The sequence below is a fragment of the Xiphophorus maculatus genome, chromosome 6 (genome assembly GCF_002775205.1).
Source record: "Xiphophorus maculatus strain JP 163 A chromosome 6, X_maculatus-5.0-male, whole genome shotgun sequence".
NCBI classification, from domain to species: domain Eukaryota; kingdom Metazoa; phylum Chordata; class Actinopteri; order Cyprinodontiformes; family Poeciliidae; genus Xiphophorus; species Xiphophorus maculatus.
The window spans coordinates 25,392,262-25,414,692 of NC_036448.1; the positions used below are offsets into that span (position 1 = coordinate 25,392,262).

A 22,431-nucleotide genomic window follows, 5' to 3' on the forward strand; every position below is an offset into this window, starting at 1 on the left:
GTTCAATCAAGAATTTCTTAGTTTAAGTGTGTGGAGTCTTTTGTTGCACCTTTTTCATGCATTTTCTTTTGATTTTATGTTGAATTGTACACAATGAATATCAGCAGACACTTGGAAAATGTTTGTAAATGATTAAGAGTTTATATTTTAACCAGTCTTGTGAGAGTTGGTGTGGCTGAAGTATTTTCTCCAATATGAGTGTCTGAGTTGTTTTCAAACTATCAATGTTCCTTACTGATCAACAAAAAGATAAAGCCTATAGGTGTAATAAGAGCAGCTCAGTGCATCGAGGAGTGTTCAGATCTCTGCATAAGATGCGAATAATTATCCAGTTAACTAAATATACAGACTCAAAAGGAATGTGTTTGAGCCCCTTTAACATTTCAAAGCCTTTAGTTTTCTAAAGAATTTAATAAAATGGTGGAGTTTTTCTGATTTGGTGCAGCTTCAGGCTGCAGCGTGAACATAGTCAAAATGGTCTGGTGCAAAATGCTTTAAAATATAAAAAACCATAAAAGCAGTAATTTAATAAATAAAAAAGACAAAACAAATAAAAAGACACTGACTCAAATACAATAACCTACAGACAAAATTTTAAAATAATTTAAATTAAAACTATGCTAAATTGAATTGTGGAGGCTTACGGCAACTAATTAGTCTTTATATGTTTTAGTTTTGTTCCAGTTAGAAAGCAGATCAACACATTTATTCCCAGTTTTATTTAACATGGGTCTCACCAGTCTGGCAGAAGACTCCAGTGTAAGCCGACAGGCTGCAGTCGCAGTGGAACCCAGCAGCTCTCTCCACACAGCGGCCCTGGTTCTGGCACAACGAGCCGTAGCTGCTGCAGTGACCCGGGCAGCCGGGCCGAACGCCCGGCGTCATCTCTGCCCTTTCCTCCAGGTCCAGAGTAACACCGTTCAGCTGCAGAGCGCGGATGCAGCCTCTGAAACCCCTCTGCCTGGACGCCGTGCCTCCTGAAAACACGGGAGGAGAGAAGCCTGTGTAAGTGGCTCAGCCTGTGAAATTGGAAAATAAGGACAAAAGCATGTTAGAGCTACTTTTCCCGTCTGTCATCTTTGCTCAAGAGTCTCAATTATTGCTACCTGAGCTGAAAAGCCTGCATTTTTCTTTCCCTGTGGTTTTCTATTTATTCCACCTGACATTTACAACAAACCCACATGTCACATCAGCTCCTCCAGAAGCATCAAATTGTCAAATATAAACACAGAAATAGCAAAAGGCTGTAGGTGGAAAGGCGCATTCAAAGACAACACTAATCTGCTTTCCTTATGTCTGTCTATCGCATCTTTTCAGCTGCAGACGGGTTCATCAGGGAATGGAAACCACCAAGAATTAATGTGTTCTGCTTTTTTACCAGTTCACTCATTTTCTACGGTTTACATTTGTTTCAGAACTGACACAAATCATTAAGCACATTTTCAAACTTGACAAATTTCAGGTTAGAACTGAATGCATCTAAAGGCTCATATTTTTAGTGGGAAATAACAGATTAATGGTCCTAACAATAATGAGAATGTTCTATTTTGCAGAAGTTGAACGAACTTAATGAAAAATAGGGTTATGATAAGGAAATAGGACAATAATGCTTTCGATTAGTGTATAGTTTTGCCATTCATTGCAAAATCACAAAATCTTACAAAGTATTTTTGTCTCGATTTTAGTGTAAAACACAAAACTAACGTACAAGTAACTTTTCTGCAAGATAAACGAGCTTGTTTTAAATCAATAATTATTTAATATTGATGAAAAAGTTCTATTTATACTAGCAGATTATTTCATTTATAACATTGTGTCTTGTTTTAAGTGAAATAATTTGCCTGTAATCTAAAACTTTTTCATTACCGTACATTTCATTATTTGTACATAAATTTTGTCTTATTTCAAGTGTACTAAAAAATTAGACCAAAAATATTTGGTATGATCTTGTGTTTTGCAGTGTTCTTTAAACAAAAATGTTTATTTTTACTTTGTTGAACAAGTTAAACTGCTACAGATGAGCTAGTAAGATAGCTTCCATGAAAACAAACATTTAAACATTTAATTCACAAAAATGTATTTACATACCAGCTTCTTGCTGGTTACAATTGTAAATATTTAAGTGTTTAAAGTAAATATTTAAGCATCCAATGTTTTAAAAGCATCATTTACTTTTTCATTTACTTCTTTATTTGCTTATGTGAAATAAGGCCAATAAAAAGGTGAAATTTATCTGGAAAGGGGGACGTTATGACAAATAGACATTAATAAAAACAGGTATAAAAATCACAGCAATATGCAGATCAGTCTAACTCTGATGAAAGAAGGATGTGAGAGAATTTCACAGGTGAACAATTTATGATTTATGAGAAGCTCAGTTACTGTCCATGAGTTTATGACGGAGAATTCCTGCTCTGGAAAGCGAAACTGGAGTGAAACTGAAAAGGAAAACAAAACGGCAAACAAAATGAAGGCCAAAGTATCAACAGAGTTACCCTTCAAAAGCAAACAACCTCCACCTGCAGATTTAGAAAGTATAAAACTGAGGAATGAACTGAGTGAAAATCAATGGAGGGAAAAAAAACCTCATGTTTTGCTCAGAGCAAAACATGAGTCACTAAAGCAACAAAATATCTAGAACAGCATACAGCGAACAAATTGTTGAGACAAATCTACATGGTGTGGGTGAAAGTAACTTGTTTTGTTAAAAAAAAACATTAAGCACAGTTTTAGAAAGAATGTTTCATAAAACCTGCTTTTAGTTTTAAATGTAAAAGTTGTTTAAAAGGTTTGAAAAGTTGTCAACTTTAGATAATGACAAAAATAATCAAGTAGCAAAAGGTTAAGACCTAAACTATTCATACCCCACATGAATCTGGATTTATGGTGATTATCATCAAACAAGGAGTTTTTATTTGAAAATTATTTAATAGGAAAGTCTTTATCAGCACTACAGCAAAGAAACTTCTTATACTGTATTTTCTGGAAAGCTGTTTGATTGTTTGCACAAGAAGTTTAATTATTATTTTTTTTTTAGATGAGCTCAGAGTTATTGAGGTCTGGACTGAGAATTGGCAGCTCCAAAACATAAACATTACAGTTTCAGTCAGAAAAAGAAACAGCTTAGTAAAATTAAAACTAATTTTAGCCAAAATCAGCCAGGTGCTTGGAAAAAAAACAGGCATTGCCCGTGGCTGAAGAGAAAAGCAAAAAGTACATTTTTACCTCATACATGCAGCCAGACATAATCACAGCTGCATAATATAAGTAGAAACAACACATTTAATAAATGATCACATGACAGCATAAGTTTTAATCAGCACAAGTTTGACTAAAAGCATGTTTAAATGTGTGAATAAAAGAAATTATTTGGATGTTTTCTTCCTGCTAAAACAAAGACGAGATGAAATGATATTTAAAGATTAGATTAGACATTTACCATTAAGTATCATTTACTACTACTAATAAAAATATTACTTTTGTTGTTTACACCTTTTCTAAGTACTTTGTACGCTTTACAGGAGAACAGAAATACAAAATCCAATAATGCAACATATCACATAAAAACTCATTTATGTACATTTTTGTTTTTCGTTTGTTACAAAAGTAAAGTAAAGTAAAAAAATATATATAAATATGAAAGCTGACATTCATATAGCTTACCTATAATAGCGTCTAGTAGTGTGCAATAATAGCAAACCTGTCAAATTTTAAACCTGTATTTTTGATATTTTAAACCAAATATTATATTGTTTTAATTGACACAAAGTTCAAGAATCAAATCAAAGTCAGAGTAATGTTGCAGATCCAGATTTAGCTCTTTTATTTCTAGTCTGAGGAAAGCGTGCAGCACTAAATATTTATTATTAAGGTTTACAAATACTAGAGGTTGAAAACAGAAGTTAACATTTCACCACCTAAAATGTGCCTGTTAAATGTTTTACAGAAATACAAGCTGCTCTAATCCTGTTAAAGGTAGAATTATGGCTCATGAATGCGAATGCATACAATGGAGGCCTGGTTAAGCATTAATATGGGTTATAAATATGTAAACACTGAGCTCTAAACGCTGCAATAAAACCCCAAAAAACATCTCACTCAACTTGATATCCAGACACATTTTCTTTCAAAGCAGATCTGATGAAGTCGTTAAATTGTCTTTTTTTTCGGTTGCTGGCAACCTGCTGAATGTCCTATAAATACGTTAATATTCCTCCACAATTTCACTGCTGCTCCCTTGTCCAATTCCACTGTTTGGTCCTTTTGCTTCAAGTTTGGATTCACTGAGAAGAAGTGATGCCCAAAATATTTACTGATTGATTAAAACTGATAACGAATGATGGATTTTCATTACTTTTCGCTCCAAATCTATCAGCAGGATTGGAGAGCTCATGCAGAATGTGAAATGAACTGAGATAACCTGCAGTCCTCGTAAACCATGCAGCATCTCAGCGTCTTTGTAAGGAATTTACATAACCATAAAAATACTGTAAACAACACGCAGGCTCCGATTTGTTTTCATCCTGATGCGGTTTCCAGGCGGTAGGTTTTACTGCTGATATGCTTGCACAGCTAATGAATCTGGATGTCATTTAGAAATCAGAAAGCTTCACCTCAGCATTTTCCTATTCACTGCGAACAGTTTCTGCTGCAAGCCAAACCACAGAATAGCTCTAAAGTATTAACAGGCTTAAACAGCACATTCAAACAAAATGATTCAACTCCCCAAGAAACATTTGTAATCCTTTCAGAAACTCCTCTTGTCGGCTTGATATTGTTGGCTAGATTATATTTGCTCAATAGAAATACAGGAAATTCTGATTTTTCATCATAATGTCAGAAACCTTTAAAAATAAGTTTAAAAGCTATTAAACCTGTAGGCTTTGGTAAATAAAAATCAACAATAGTGAGTGAAGTTGCAGCTGCATGACAAAGTGGTAAATTGTTCTCCTCATAGTTTTTGACCAAAAATATGAGGACCAAACTAGTAAAAGAGCAATAAAAATTATAATCCTTTTCTGATGGAGCATATAATTTAAATCTTTATGCAGATTCATTTTTTAAAACAAACTTTAAAAATTACTTATCTACTGTTTCTTCAACTAGTAAAGTCTAACATCTGTTTTTTACGGTAATCTTTGTCCTCTAATAAAAGTACACAAACACACAAAATGTTTAAAATAAGACCATTTTAAAAGGAATATCGCAGAATACAAAACAGGGAAGAATGTAAGCCTGTCATGATAATAAATCTTTTGGGCTTTTGTCTTTATTTTTCTTTGAATTTTATCATGTACTCACTAATAATGTAATATTTTAAATCATTGTAGATGCAAAACATAAAAAATGGTTTTGCATTATCATAAGACAGACCCACAGTTCCTGACTTTTGAACTGAATGCGTTACGTTTGAGTAAAAGTAGGTCGATGTTTGTTGTTCTGGTTACTCCAAACCCAAGATGAAAGAAAAAAAGTTATTAAATGGGTGATTTATATTTCTGTACTCCTGTAAAGTGTACCTCATTTTTTTATTTGTCTGTAAAAAGTCTTTCAGTATAAGAAGATGGTGGTTGATACAAAAGTGTCCATTTGCATCAACCACATATGGTTGCATTGAGGTCAGGGGTCAAACAAAATCCTTCAGAGGGCCAGGAATGGCCCCAGGGCTGCACTTTGAACAACCCTGTTCTATGATTACATTAAAGCATACAGGCTAAATCAAAGATAATTTCAAAAGAAATGAATAAAGAAAACCATTGAGTTTGTCTTGTGACTAAAAATCCTGTTACCTATAATAGACTTAAATCAAACTGAATAGGAAAACATTTCAGTGTGCAGGAAGCCTGAGAGGACAAACCTAAAAGACATTTGTCTGTAAATTAATAGAAGCAACGCTCCTCACCAATGAACAGCTGGCTGTTGAGCTGCAGGTGGACGTGTCCGTCAGCCGGCGCCTCCTGCGTCGCCACAGGCAGGTCGTCCAGTCGCAGCGACGCCTCCTTGATGTTTCGCTCGGCTCGGACTCGATGCCATCGGTTGTCATTCAACGGGACCGTCGACTCGACTTTAACTTCCAGTGGGCCGTTACCAACATCGAAGGAGAAAACCACCCGAGCAGACGCTTGAGAAAGAAAAAAACGGACAGAAATATCAGACAGAATCTGTTATTTGGTTCTACAGAACATCTTACTGCTTGAAGAAGTTGAACATAACACAAAGCAATCTGATGAGAAGTCAAACATTTGACATGTCAGCTTCGTGTCAAACTTTAAAGAACAATCAGCATTTTGTTTATTCAAACAGCAAACATCAATCTCAGTCAATGAGAATTGGACTTCTGGGTTAAATCTCTATGATTCTGTTAAAAGAGACAGATGGTTCTTTCCAAATACAGCTGTAATTAAGCCTCACTCATGTTTCCATATGGTTCCCTGTGCAGGCCTGAAATGAGCCAATGAAACGAATGGGGAATTGAGACAGGAGCTGCAGCATCCAGCGTAGAGAGACGAACAAGCAGACAGGGGGAGCGTCGGCCTCTCTGGAATGAAATTTAATTACTCTACCACAACAAAGCAACAATGAAGCCAACATGGCTTCTAACTAAGCAGAGTGGGAACAGTCCTCAAAGGATAGCAAACAAAAGAAGACCAATTTGGGGCCATGAGCTGATTACATAAAAAATAAATAACAAACGGTCTCATTTTTTCCAGCCTGCCGCAATATTTGCCATATACTGCCAAGGTTAGCAGATCTGTTGGGATAAATTTCTCAGCTGACAAAGGAAGAAAAATTAGCAGGTAGTGAAAACGAAACCATATTTGAAACTTTTTCCCTGTGGCATTTCACATTAATATTCAGTACTTAATTTCTGAACTTTTTTGTTTTAGTTTCTTTACATGTGTCGATTAATTGGGTTGTTAAAAACACCTGGTGAACATTTCATGTCAACAGCATCTTTGGTATGGAATCAATTTGTAAAGTAGTAAAACAGGTTTATTAGTCTGAGTGTTCATTTCTCAAAGTCATATTGTCGTCTCACTATTCCTATATTTATTAATGTCAGAGTTCCAAATTAAATATTTCATTGATAAGTCAAATATTTAGTTTAGAACATAATGTTTAGCTTTCAAACTAAATATTTAGTTCCCAACTAAATGTTTAACTTTGAACTAAGTTTATTTATTTTGAAAACTAAATATTTACCTCCAAATAAAAGATTAGAGGACGCAATATTTATTTTATAGTTTGTAAATATTTAGTTTTTGCAAACTACATATTTGTTAAATACAAATATATAATTTGAAGTAGTTTAAACTAAAACTGAAACTACTTCAATATAAATAAATATGTATTTAAAAAAATAAATATTTAGTTTGGAAGCTAAATATTTAGTTTCAAATATTTAAATGTTTGAGTCTGTGCTAAATAGTTTGAAAACTAAATATTGAGTTGTAAAACTAAATATTGAGTTGTAAAACTAAATATTGAGCTCCAAATTATATATTTATTTGGGAAGTAAATGTTTATTTTTCAATGTTAATGTTTAGCTTCCTAACCAAATATTAAATTTTCAAGTTAAATCTTTAGTTTGTAAAATAAATATTTAGCTTTTGAATTAAACATTTAGTTTGGAACTCTGACATTCATGAATACAGGAAAAATATGGTGAAAATATGACTGAAAAAATGAACGCCTACATTTATTCTTTATGGCAGGCTAATTAAACCAAATTATTACTGTTAATTTTTTTTTACTGTGTAGTTTAGATATACGTTTACTATGAGAAACTGTGACGTATTCAATACTAATTTAACCCGTTTTATGTCCATTACAATAATAAGAAGAAACAATAGAAGTGAGAATAGGAAAGAGGACTGGCAATAATGATTTTAAAAGTGCAGAAGAAAGAGAATATGGTGTCCAAATCTCAATCTTATTTTTTCTTGAATACTTAAAGTATAATTTAAACATTTGTAATGTGAAAAATGTAATGTTTCATCCATTAGATTTAAAGCAGGCGCTGAATCTAATCTGTGTTGCTGAGTTTTCCTCTGCAGTCGGATTTCAGGACCACGGCCAGCTCCCCAGCCATCCTGCCCAGTCTCAGCACCGCGGACAGCTCCGCTCGGCTACAAGTCTTTATTTACTTCCTCCAGGGTGTCTGCTGCACTCTATTTGTTTCCCCTATCAAAAGGGAGAAGATTTAAGAGAGTGCAGAGGAAGCGCAGCGCCATCCCTCATGTTTTGCTGCTGGAAGTTGGGGATGTATTGCTTTGGGAGCGCAGAACAAGATGAAAAAAATACCCCGGCATCCAGCGGTAACTTCATTTAGAAATTTGTTCCTTGGCCCCAGCTACAATGTTACGGAGCAATCTGCTGGTGATGGAGAGGGAGGGGTTGGTATACAGAGGTGGAACAGCCAGACAGACAATGATTTCCCCTGAGAGGGATGTTAGGGGGTTGGTTTCCCTTTGCTGGATTTTTCTTCTTCTTCTGTTTGTCCTTTAAAGTCAACGACTTCCTCCAAAGTGGAACAAAAACAACTGCAAAATCTAACCCAGGCAGCCAAAAATGAAACCCCAAAAAAACAGTCAATCCATAACTGAAAAAAAATAATCCACCACACAAGTCTGTAGTAGTGACACACCTTTACCATAAACCTGAGTCATGATGCACTAAAACACATAAAACAGGCCGTGTCAGGTAACGCTGTACATCTTCTTATATGCTAACATTTGCAGTTGGATATACTTTTTATTTCCTGCTTGCTACTTTCCCACTCTGTCCTCTCTGTGTAATCCATCTTTGTCTAATTTTCTAGCAATTTAACATTTCTTTTATCTGATATTAACACGTCTAAAGCTACATTTAAATTGGTTACTATCTCCTTTGCAGTTTTTCCTTTTATCTTTGGTGTATCAGTGGAATAATTAGTAATTAAAAACATTAATTATTGTCACTATTAGTAGTGCAACTCTTAGAAGGTTGGTATTTATGTAGCTCATTAGCTATTCAGGGTTTGACAATGCCAAAAACTCACAAGAAAGAGATTTTAAAATTACTTTAAAAAACTTCAAAGATCAAATTTAGGCTGCCAAAAGTTATTTACTCTGCATTTTTTACTTATTTCTGCCACAAACTCAAACTGAAATCTCGTTTTTTCCCAAATTCCTTGTATCTCTTCATACCTTTATGCATTGTTTCTATGAAGCATGGTCTGCAATTCAACATTTATCATTTCGCAGCTGCTAATGATAGCATACCTGCAGCCATCGGTCGTCATAGCGATGCTTTCTGCCCCCTTCAACATCTGAACAATTTGCAATGCTAATGTTCATGTCTCGTCTGTCATAGACTTTGGATTAAAATAATATCTAATTTGTGAAATATTACATGAGCTTGACTTTTTCAGTCGAGTAAAACATGATTATTCATTCAGATGTCAAACTTATAAATACATTTCTTCATGGTTCGGTTCCAGCAGTGCTAAAATAATTTAAACAATTACAGTTACTAGATAATCAAACTTGTACTTGTGTAATTATTATTAAATAATTCTTATTTTATTCTTTTTGAGGTTTTAATTAGAAAGGTTTCCTGTAAATTGCACTACTTTTAGCTATACATTGAAGTCTGTCATAAATCAAAGGTCATGTATTTTGTTTTGCATTTTAATTAAAATCTTTTTAGTCTCCTCCATCAACCTGCCAGGTGATTACAGATTAAATTTGGCTCTGGCATATTTACACAATGTATTCATGTTGATTAATATGTATTGTCCCCTTTATAAAAACAAATAAATCAATCTAAAGTTATTGTTCCTACTGGAAACACAAAATGCTCCCAAACAAATGATTTAAGAGTAGTTGGCGTCTTCTATAAGAACTTCATGAGTTATATTCAGCCCTCTGGTTTCTCTCCCAGCTGTTGTCAGTCTCTACTCTTACCTAAACTACGACTTTTTTCCGTCTTACTGAGTCACATCGTTACATCTTATGTCTTCAGAAAACCTTTGAGAGAAATCTTAGCAATATTGATCCTTGCGTAACTAAAACTGAAACTACTTCATACTGTTACATGCTATCTGTACATTTACCTTTTATTCTCAGATCGAAGAAAATGCTGTTTAACGTCACAAATTGACCAGAACATATTTCAATCTGGATATTTTATGAGCTCTCCGGTTTATAGACTGGATCATTTTTATCTTTGTAGACCCAAAATGATGCAACACCATGCACAGATGGCAACATTAATAATGACAAAATGTTCGATTGATTAAATAATTTGTCTTTGGTGTTAAGAGGATTGATTTGCACATTCATTTGCTTTTTTTTTATTTCCCTTTTTTGACGAGATTTGCTTTTCTCTCTGTGAGTCAGCAATACTGGATTGATTTACTGAGTTGATAAACAGCTTCATAGCATCGTCTGATCCAGCCATCCATTGTCAGGCCCACTCATCCTTGCAGGGTCGTGGGAGGCTGCTGCTTATCTCCAGCGGTCGTTGGGCAAGAGGGGCCACACACTGTAGTGTCTGAGAGCTCATTAGATCTCATTAGATCTCAAGGCCTCAGGAGAATATTTCTACACCAGAGCCAGACTCTGAAAGTGAGCAAAAAAGGTGAGGAATCCTTGAACCTCTTGAAGAGAGTCAACGCTACAGGCTACAGCTTACATGAGTGATGTATTAACATGTTTATGTCTTCATATTAGTTCATTCCTTTATAAGAAGAAAAATTTGTTGCTATTTGAACAAAAACAGATGTTGGATATTTTTGGGGGTTTTGTGTGATGCGGAAAATTGACACATTTTTAGTGGAAATGCAGCTATTCTCCACTCTCCCCTCAGTAAAGAAGCTCACTGGTTTTCATTCTTCTTTGCTAGTTTATCATGTTAATCTACATCCTGTTCAACTTTTTCCATCTCTGGATGTTTTGTGTTTAATGATTAAACATTTATCCTGACATCCCATCTAAACCTGAAACATGACATATTGAGCCAAGGTCAGGTCCACAGTAGCATCTTTCTGAAGTATTTATTTCTCTGGTCCAGTCATTTATTCTTAATTCCTGTTGTTGCTTTATTGTTCTGGTCCAGCAACTGGTTTTTGATTTGTTTCAGTTCATCTAATTATTTATGGATTTTTGTCTCTTTTTCTGGATATTAAGCTTCCATTATCATTGAAATAATGGTGTGTTCCCATCATGATTAATCACCATCCCGTGTACTATTGACAGAAAATATGATAATTCTTTATTTATTTGTTCCTCAGTGAGGACATTTCTGTATATCAGCAGCAAAAGGACAGAAAGCAAACAGATAGATGCACTACCTCTCACTCCTCATTTTAAATAAGTACAAGTGTGCTGTGATGCAATGTGACAATTTAATTATAAGAAACACAAAAAGAAATCTGTTTTCGAGATTAAGTTAGCTGGGTGAGTCGTCCACAGATTTACAGCTACAAAAAAGAAAAGTTTGATTTATTAAATTCTGTTTTGTATCTTTCTGCATCTCCCCTTCAAGCAGACTAGTTACTGTTTTTCAGAGTGTAAAACATTTTTTAAGAAGAAGCAATTTAAAAACTTTAAATATGGAGTCTAAGATTTTTCTTTCTTTCTTTTTTCAATTTAAATAAATGCACATTTTGCAAACATTGTACTTCATATAAAACTCATAGGCTCAATCCTATCAGCTCATGTGAGTTATAAAAACATTTTAGGATTTTTATCAATATAAATAAGAATCGAGTATTTGAAAATTATGACGTCATAGTTTAGTTTTTATGGAACAACATGAAGCTAACGGCCGACGAACATATTTTACAGTCATATACAAAATATAAATACTTACTGAAAAGTTCATTCATTTCAGCAGCTCAATTCCCTAAGTGAACCATATTATACAGATTAACAGATTTATGTTTTCAAGCCTTTATTTCTGTTAATTATGATAATTTTCTGCTTATAGCTAATAAAAACAACATTTAAAATTTGATTAGATCAGACCATTAAAAAACTAAATTTTTAATAAAGAATTTGGCACTTAATTAGAATTAGGTTTAAGACCTACAGACAAAACTAATCTGAATTCATACTCTAATTTATGAAATATGACTGTATATCTGTAGTATTCTGTAATTTACATTCATAAAATAATGTTTCTTTAGTGGATAAGACACCAAATCTGACTCCATCCCAGAAATTTGCATTCAATCCTTGGAAATCCAACCTAAGTGTTGGATTTAGCAATTGCAAAATGGTGCTAAATGATACACAACTGCCATCTAAGTTTAAAAAAACTGTAATGTATAACTTTAGAGTTTTGACTCCAAGGTTTGGCCTGTAGTCGGTAACATTTCATACAGAAATTGCTCACTGATTGGTCGTTGTTTTGCTAAGGTGCCTGGCTTTAAATGAGTGGAAAAACTTCCAGCTTTAAATCCAGTTTTAGAAGTTTAGCTCAGAAAAATAAGGTTACACATAATGTACCGCGTGATGTAAAGCTGTACAGTCTTAAACAAACAGGTGAATTGAATTAAACTGCTTAGGCAATATCTGACCGAAGAGAAAAATGGTTTTAGGCAAAACAACATGGGACAAATTTACACAAAAACGTCAAAATTTGCACAAAAACTTAAAGATAGAACCATAAATAACCTATTTAGACAGTTTGTCAGCATACAAAGTTGATTTGGGGGCTAATTATACTTTAAAGGCAGTAAATCTTTTCTAATTCTTTTCTTTTGCCATCGCTCTCCTTGTTTCCAGTGCTGTCCATCACACTGAATTTGCTCGTAAGGGACTTCATTCTGGTAAAGATTCATACTAATCCATTAATTTCCTTCTGCTTGACTAATTTGTCAAATTAGAATTACATAACACAATCATACTGAGTTAGAAAGGCTGGAATCTGTAATTAATTTTATTTTTTTAAAAATAATTACATAATTGATTGATTTGGACCAGTTTTCAGTCGATCTAAATGAATTACTGTGCATAATGGCTTCAGATAATTTCTAAAAACAAAAAAAACTTATCTAAATTAGATAAAACATCTGACATCAGGTGCAATCACCCACAAACTACACAAGTTTACCACAGTTGTGATGTGAATGATCTGTTGCATATTACTCAAGGGAAAATACTTAATGAAGGGTTAGAGAGGGGAACATGATGGAACATCTCTAAAATTAAAAACATGGGCTAAGGTAATTATTAGCTTTGTTTTAATGGTTTTAATAATCCCCAATTTTCTGCTTGGGCTGTCAGAATACATTTTGGATGACAAACAATAAACAGGTAAACAAAACATTTTATTCTTCTCTGAAGAATAAAAAAAACAAATTTTTTCTGACATTTTAAAAGTACAAAGATCAAAGTTCAGACTCATTATAAACACAAAGAAATGTAACTAATTCCCTCCTGCATTCGTGTGATATTCAGTTTTATATTCCAGTTTCTACTCACTGCTTAGTTCGATCCGGATGAAGTCCTTAATGCCAAGATTTTCCAGGAATACTCCAGAGGAAGAAGTGGTCTTAAAAAAGAAGGAGATGTCTGCGCTCAGCTCACCGTGGAAGGTGGGGAAGTGGAGGTACGATGTCTCCTTGTCAAAAAATGCAGCGTTCCAGAAGTTCTCTGTGAAAAAGTGGGAAAAACAAATAAATTCACTGTCAAGATCTTCAGAATAAAACCAAAAAAACCAAACCACGACGGCAAACAGAGCTGAAAGTGTTTTATAATTATAATTGTTTATGGAAAATGTGGCTTAAATTACAAAACAGTAAATGAAATCCATGCAATCTTATTCAGCAAGTAGATTTAAAACTTTTTATTACCATTTTGGCTGTTTGTCTAATTTTTAGACATATTTGTGGAAGATTTATTGCATGGAGAATTAATTCCTGTTATGTATAAAGTGTTTTTAGTAGGAGGCAACTGGATTTATTGGGATATTTACGGAGGTTCACCTCTCATACAAAAGGCTTTTTCAGTTCTTTTTGCATGAGAGTGAAACCTCCTCAAGAAACAAGAAAAGAAGTGAAAATTCCAGTTTTTTTTTTTTTTTTTTACATTTTGCAGAGTTTTGTTTCTATTTGGGTCTCAACTGCTTCTAAAAAAAAAGACACCCAGTTGTTTTTTGGCAGTAAGCTAATTGTGGGGTTTTTTTGGTGTCTGGAAAATGAGCCAATTCCAAAACCTCCTGGTTGTTGAGTCAAACTGCACCATTACTTAGAAACCCCAGCAAAGCCCAGACTGTGAGTGGTAAAACCATTATACAGCTGGTTTTACCACTGTATAATGGCTGCTGGAAAAGGCAAATGTTTTGTTGTTGACTCATCCTCCAGAAACCACTTGCTGAATTCTTGTTGGTTGTACAGAAGGCTCTACTTCTGCTTTTCAAAGATGTACAATTGCATGATCGTGCATATTTTTGCAGCTATTTGCACCTGAGTGTAAACGTTGATTTGGCGAGTGTGGCCAGCAGCAGCTTATCTGGATTTAAAGTGACAGAGTCCCTAAAACCGCTCATTCTAAAACAAAGAAAAGAAAAGAAAAGCTCAAAATAGGAAGGATAGACCAGACTGAAGTCTGATTAAGAATGATTTTGTGCAACAAATATAATAAACATGTTTTGTATAGATCATAGTCCTATCAAGGAAGCATAATAGATCTCCTTTAAGCACTTGTAGATGTAAACCAGGGGTGTCAAACTCCAGTCCTCAAGGGCCACTGTCCTGCAACGTTTAGATGTGCCTCTGCTGCACCACAGCTGAATAGAATAATTAGGTCATTAAGGCTCTGGAGAACTGATCTACACAAGGAGGAGGTAATTAAGCCATTTCATTCCAGTGTTTTGTACCTGTGGCACATCTAAAAACTGCAGGACAGCGGCCCTCGAGGACTGGAGTTTGACACCTGTGATGTAAACTATAAGAAATGAGAAAATTCAAAAATTCAATTTGTTTAAAGGAAACAAACAATTATAGAAATAAATGCCTTTGCTTTTGGCTATAAGCTGCAAATAAATTTAACATAAACTATTTAAATTTAACTGGCTGTCCAGGATTTATGACCTTATATAGAAATCAGATTTTTAGGACCCTTGCTAGAGACCATGTTTAAGAAAAATAAGTTAGAGAGGTTTATGTTTTGTTGTGTGCAGGGTGAGTCTGATAGGAGAAAATGTTTAGGAACCACTGATTTAGAGGAACTTACTGTCTCCGTAGCAACGGAGTGGTCCCACGCTGTACGCTGCCTCTGACCCCGGCCTCTGGAGGTCACCCAATACCAGAGATCTGACTGGGAGGCTTTCCTTATGGGTAACCAGGCCTGAGTCCTCAGTCCTAAAAAAGAAAACATAAAAAAAGAGGGAAAAATAAGCAGAAAAAAATGCCAAAACTGCTCCTTCGTTGATAGCTTGCAGATTCACATGGATGTACAACACATTTAGCCTCAACATTATATGACAGGGTTTCCCCCAGTGCATTGTAAGCCTGGCAGCCCGCCATGCTTTCCTAACCTGCTGGAGCTGCTGACTTAACTTGGATTAAACAGAAGTCCAAATAATTAATATTCATTTTAATTGGATTTTTTGATTTGTTGTTTTTAACACTAGTTGTGGGTTTAGATAGCATTTCACTGGCGTTTTCCCGTAGCATATAATTAGTAAAACAAGCTTATATTTCTTGTTGAAAAGTTACTTTTAAGTTAGTTTCATGTGTACTAAGATATTTGCACTAGAAACAAGACAAAATACTTGGTAAGTTATTGTATTTTTGCAGTGTTGTTTCAAAATTAAACTTTTACGGGCATCTTCATCTTTATATTTGCTATCATTTTTGCAGAGTAAAAATTCAGGATTACAAAAAACAATGACCAGGACTGAAAGCAGAGATGCACAGAATATTTTATGCCTGATAAAATATCGAGGCGCAGCAGTAGTAGCTCTTTTCTGTGAAAAAAACATTGTAATGGACTTCAGGATTTGTAGGTGGGTGTCGCTCTGTGCTTACAACATGATCAAAGGTTAAAGCAGTTTCTTTTGTTTTTGCCTTGTCAGTTTATTCCAGATGATTTGGTGTTTGCTAAACTACTGAAGTTGCAAATGGTGCGTTGCCAGTCATTCGTGTGAAGCGGAGCGAGGTGAAAGGTTCAGATGTGGCAAGCGGCTCGTTTGTTTTCTGCGTGTTGATTTTGGCTGAGCGTTCGTATAACTTCATTCTGATTTTGACATGTTTTCTTCGCTGATCGTTAATCATTTCTGTGTGGCAAGCTGCACCGTGAGGCAGATGGGGTCAGAAAGTGCTGCTGTTTTTAGTCTGTATCAGCAGTTAGATGAAGAATATAACAGAATAGCGTCCATATTGTTTATTACTGGTCAAAAGATCAATGATGCTGATACAGCAGGGCATTTCAAGTCACTCCACAGTATCTCAGAAGGATATGGATCTGGCCTTTGACCTCATTTTGCAAGTTTATATTTATCAATAAGTCTTTGCACTACAAAAACAAAATCTTACCAAGTAGTTTCTGTCTAATTTATAATGCAAATACCTTAGAAAACTTAAATTAAGACTAAACTAACTAATAAGTAACTTTTCAGCAAGACACAGATGCTTGTTTTAGGTCAATAATTCCTTAATTTAGACAGAAAGGTACTAGTTCCAATGGCAGATTATTTCCCTTATGACATTGAAAAAATGTCTTGTTATAGGTGAAATAATCTGCCAAGAGAACAGATACATTTTCATTAATATTAATTAATTATTTACTTAAAACAAGCTCGTATTTCTTGCTGAAAAGTTATTTGTAAGTTAGTTTGTCTTACTTCAAGTGTACTAATATACTAGCACTAGAAACTGGACAGAAACTACTTGGTAAGATTTTGTGTTCTTGCAGCATATCCTGTAGATGGTCTCAAACCTAATGACAAGAAAAAGAGATATAAAATAATATTACTGACACCTATTGACATTTTTTTTTGGAAATGTACAATTATTATTTCATAGAAGTATTTCAAAACTGCTAAAATAGAGCTTGCTTTATGTCGATAATTTTGCAATTTAAAAAAGAAACTAGTTTCACTTGTAGATTATTTCACTGGAGTTTGAAATTTCTCCCTCTGCTTGCATGGGTCCTCAAGTTAATAGACTATAATAAATTATCTTTACATAAGAGTGTGTGTGTGTGTTTTTTGTTGTGTGTGTTTGTGTTGCTCTGTGATGGACTGGCAATCTGTCCAGGATGGTCCCCGCCTCTCGAATGATGGCTGCTGGAGAAAGGCACCATTAACTCCCCTGCAACCTTGCGAGGATAAGCGAGCGTAGATAGATGGTTGGATGGATGGATGTCCAAATATGATTGGAAAACCACATGAGAGACGTATATGTCTGTAATAGTCAGTACCACTCCAATCTGTCCGCGTCACAGTTGCAGTAGTGTTGTGGATCCACGCAGTCGCCCCGCAGGCCGCAGCCACACTGCTGGCTGCCTGGATGAGCTCCTCCCCAGTACGTCTGCTCACGGCCGGGGGCGCGGCCGCCGAGCCACCAGCTGAACGGAGAACCCTCTGAAACACACACACACAATGGACAGATGAAAATTTTGACAGAAATCAACTCTTTATCAATGTTTTTTAGGACCAGTTTACTCCAAATGTCCACGTGGACTTCAGGTTACTTTACACATAATTATAATTAACCAACATAAAAATCAAATATCAAACACCTGGTGAAGCTAGTTGTTAGTTTAGATGTTAATTATATATAGGGGTCTTTTGTTGACTAATTATAATTCACATCATTAAAGAAAATCAACTTGTTGAAATAACCCAGACTTGCCTTAAAATTCCCCACTAAGAATTTGATTTTATTATCAAGTCTAGCAGAAATTTAAACCTGTAAACAAGCTGTAGCACAGCAAACAGGGCAGAAAATTAAGATACTAATTCAATCAAAAGAACGGCGTATTGAAAGAATGTAGACCAAGGACATCCTCCAGAATAACATATTTTTCTTAACTGCACAAAACAAAGAGCTTGCTTCTTGATCAAACTAACCACAGTCTAATTAAACATAATATTTTAATACTCCTGATGAAAATTCTTAGTTTTTTTCCTTCTGTAAGTACATTTGTCTCCCACTTGAAGTGAACAATAAAGAGATATTTTGGCTACATTTACCAGTTTTATCCATCTCCTGGTTCATAATACCACTTTTAAATGTTCTGCCTTCAAATAATAAAGAAAACACAAGAGCATCTCTACCTGGGGTGTTGAGAAGGCGGGACTTCCTGCAGTGGTAGGATAGTTCCTGTTCACAGTGCTCTGATTGGCCGATGGAGCCTAAAAGCTGCTCCTCTTCAGATGAGTAGCTGAAGTGGAGCGATTGTTGGTCCACACCAGAAACCGGTCGCAGTCTGGTCAGCTCAGTGTTGTTGTGCTGGATAATCATCCATGTGTCGCTTTCTGGAAACATAAAAATGTGTTGGTTTAATTATTACTTTCTAATTTTTTTCGACAGAGAAAGCAATGGAGTGTAAATAATTCAGTGAAATTCATCTTTAAATTCAACTTCAACCTTATTTTTAATCATTTTAACCAGATCAATTCACTCCACACTGCAAATAAACAAAATCTTATTATTTTTGGTTTGGATTATAGTTCAAATATCTTAGTATACCTGAAATAACACAAAACTAATTCACAAGTAACTTTTCAGTAAGATATAGGAGCTTGTTTTATGTTTAGAATTTCTTAATGTTGATGAAGAAGTACCATTTACTTTTAAGACATTTGATCTATGACAAAATATCCTTTTCTATTGGCAAACTGTTTCACTTGTAATAAATAATTTTAAATAATATTAAGGAATTATTAACCTAAAACAAAAGCTGAGAAGTTACTTGTAAGTTAGTTTAGTTTAGAACCAAGTGTTTTAGTTAAACACTTGGTAATATGTTGTGTTTCTGAATCAGCAAATAATTAATTATGTAAGCTTGTTACAATTAACCAAATAAGAAGATAAGAGTTGAGTGGAAACACTTGCTGCTGTCAGAAATTAATCTACAGCAATGACTTTGAAATGCAACGTACCGGACTAAATTAGGTTCTAGATTATTGTATATCTTGTGAATTACTTTAATATTGTGAGTCGTACAAAACAAACATGTAATTAAACATAACTGAACTGACCTATAGATGAAAATATAACAGAAAAACACAAAACTCTTTCCATGTGGGTCCATTGTAGAAAATATGGATAAACCCTTTTTTTTGTGTACGCTGGCTGGGTGGTTCTTCTTTTGTTTTGTTTGTTTGGAACAGAATCACAAAGTTTTTGTATGTTTCTCCTTCTTTTTAAGTGTAAAATAATTCCAGATGTTCCGTCTTTTTGTTTTATCGAAACATAAAACCTGTTAAAGACAAGAGAGTGACAAGAATTTTCACAGATTTTATCCCTAACATAAAGTCTTTGCCCTCGGTCAGGTTAATATACATGATTGTGATCAATTCCCTCCAGACATATAAGCTACAACAATTTGAGTTTCACCAAAACTGCTGCATGTTATGAAACAACTGTCCTATCACTGTTTATATCATAATGTAAGCAGGTAAGAGGCTGGAAGGATGGATGACTGAATGATGTTATAATGGAGATTTAAAAAAAGCACAAGAAACATCAATGCTATCATAATAAAGATGATCGTGCACCAAGGGAGAAAAAGCATTTCAGGCAGGCAGGTAGAAAATAAAGTGAATCAGACTGAGATGAGTGAAGAATCATCACTTGCAATTATGCAAATTCCAAGAATTCAAAACAAAGTTACGACTTAATAGAGAGTTGGGGTGTGTGTGTGTGTGTGTGTGATACCTGTCATGTTGCAGTAGACCAGCTGTGGTTTGATGGGTCCGCTGCCGTCCACGTCAATGTAAAAATATCCCGACGTGTTGCCGCTGTGTTTGTACGCTTCACAGGACTGCTCATACACAGCTGGGAGGAAAAATAATGAGAACATCGTCAGGAAGTCGCCTAGAGGAGCAGAGACAGGGATGGAGACCAAACACTGCTGGAAAAAATTATGATTGCTGCTTCACATGGAAGCACACTGGACAAGAAATGTCTCTGACTAGAGTTTGCAAATAACCTCCTTTCGGATAATTGCTACATCAAAGATTAACTTTCAGCAGGCAACAAGTTGTTTAACTCCAACTGACTTCTTTAAAAAACATGTAGACAGACACATCCCAGGGTCCTAAAAAGATGTTTGTTTATTTAAAATGGGTCAAATCATTGAGAAAACATCTGAAGAAATTGCAGAAGCTACTAAAACTTGATTAAAAGTTGTGCAACACGTTATTAAAAACTGGAAGGAAAGTGAGGAAGATATGTGACCGGAAAAAAATCATAAATGGTCGGAGATCATTTAAACTTTTTGTGAACTGCAAAAACACTAAATCCTACCAAGTATTTTTAGTCTAATTTCTAGTGTAAATATCTTAGTACACTTGAAAAAACGAATTTTTCAGCAAGATTTAGGACCTTGTTTTAGGTCAATAATTCATTAACATTGATGAAAAAGTACTAATTCCATTGGCTGATTATTTAACTTATAACATGGGAAATATTTGTTCTTATAAGTGAAATAATCTGCCAATGTAACAAGAACTGTTTTGTGAATATTAATGAATTATTCACTTCAGCTCCTATGTCTTACTAAAGGTTACTTGTAACTTAGATTTGTCTTATTCAAGTGTTCTAAGATAATTGCATTAGAAACTAAGATTTTTTTGTTTTTGTAGTGCAATGTTTATACAGTTAAACTTATTGAAAATTGGAGTACAATATTTCAGAAATGATACACAGCCAATACATTATTTTAACCAAACAACAAGCAAAACAGATTTGTAAAAACAGAAAGCGAATAATTAAAAGGAACCGAGATTAAAAAAAAAATTTTTAAAAAGTCAGATAAAGTGTAAAAGTCTAAAAACACACCATGTAAGTTTAAAAATAAACTTTTACGGTTTATTCATAGGAATAATGGTCCAATCTCTCTGACTCACAGCTGTGGCAGGTGGCGCCGCTGTAGCCGCTGTCGGAGCAGTTGCAGTGGAAAACGGTCCAGGTCTGACTGCAGTAGCCGCCATGTTCACAGCGACTCAGAGAGCACCTAAAACACAAATACGGAAAGATTCTTCACGATTTTAACATTTCTTCAGTCCGCTGGTGCCTGTAATTAGTCTGAGTTTGGGGTTTATCAGATGTTTGCCCACTCAAAATTGATTTATTTCGCAAAACCGCGATGAAAACACTTTTGTTTAACATGATTAACAACCGGATGTTGACGCCGGTAAAAACAACGAAGAAGAAGATGACAGGAAGTTATTGGAGGATGATGTTTTTTAAAGACTTATTGCGTGAATAAACTTATTCGAATATTGAATATGGAAATAGGTTTTAATAAGGAACTGAAATTTGAAAATGTGGTTGCTTCATAGTAATGAAGGAAAGGGAAATATATCTTTATATATATATTTTTTAAAATACTGGTCTCATTAGGAGAAATTGACGAAAGGCAATGAGTAATAAAATCCAAGATAGGGCAGTAGTCCAACAGTGGATGCAAGGTACCGTTAAAATCTAAAGAAGAAGAAGAAACACAGTCACGTGATTTTAATGAAAACACCGAAATTGTTTTGGTTTTTTTTCATAATTTGCGGATTACGGCCAAAATTTTGCGCACATTTGCAATGAAAGCGCAGCAACTGATGACGATCAGACAGTCAGGTGCGTCTGATTAGCAGCAGCAGGCTTTTGTTTTGATCACTTTTCTTATTGATCTCAATTATTTAACTCTCTGCCTTTTGCTTGTTGAGCACCGCAAACGTGCACAAGTCTTTTCTGTGACCATAAAATATTTAAGTTGGCATAAAAATAGTCGAACAAATCTACAGTTCAGTAAAAAAAAAAAAACAACGCTTTCTGTATAGTGCTGATTCCTTTTATGATGGACTTCTGAAGAAATGTTCTTTTTTGTTCTGATGTTTTGAACAGACCTGTTTGTTAAGGTAGAAAAAGCTAAATGTGTGGAGTTGTGGGGTACAGAGGTGACGCAGAGCTCCCTCCGGATTGCATTCAATTTGGGCTGTTAATGGACTGTTTGTCTAATAATACTCTTTGCTGGTTGCAGCAGCACTAACCTGCCTCAGCCCTCCCCCTGCAGAAAATACAGTAATAACCTGCTGAGGAATATAAGGTACCATGCTGAAACAGTGTTGCTGAGTTCATTTTCCACCTGACATTCCTGCAGAAATTGTCCCAGGTGGCTCATATCAAATCAGCAGGGTAACACAGAGGGAGCACACTGTATATTTTTCTGTTTTTACAGGAAAACAGATTCTTTTTTTCTCTTTGTTCCAACT

General features: G+C 34.9%; 1 protein-coding gene across 1 annotated transcript in view; it reads right to left on the bottom strand.

Moving 5' to 3' along the window:
• The window catches only part of LOC102224048 (contactin-associated protein-like 4), a 105,260-nt gene that overhangs the window by 21,015 nt on the left and 61,814 nt on the right, over positions 1–22,431 (bottom strand). Inside the window, exons 11-18 of the mRNA XM_014474803.2 lie at positions 21,073–21,179; positions 19,880–19,999; positions 18,274–18,474; positions 17,415–17,577; positions 15,225–15,352; positions 13,473–13,643; positions 5,903–6,121; positions 738–977 (exon numbers count right to left, since the gene is read on the bottom strand). Coding sequence (XP_014330289.1) covers positions 738–977; positions 5,903–6,121; positions 13,473–13,643; positions 15,225–15,352; positions 17,415–17,577; positions 18,274–18,474; positions 19,880–19,999; positions 21,073–21,179 — 1,349 coding nt within the window. The remainder of the gene's footprint in view (positions 1–737; positions 978–5,902; positions 6,122–13,472; positions 13,644–15,224; positions 15,353–17,414; positions 17,578–18,273; positions 18,475–19,879; positions 20,000–21,072; positions 21,180–22,431) is intronic.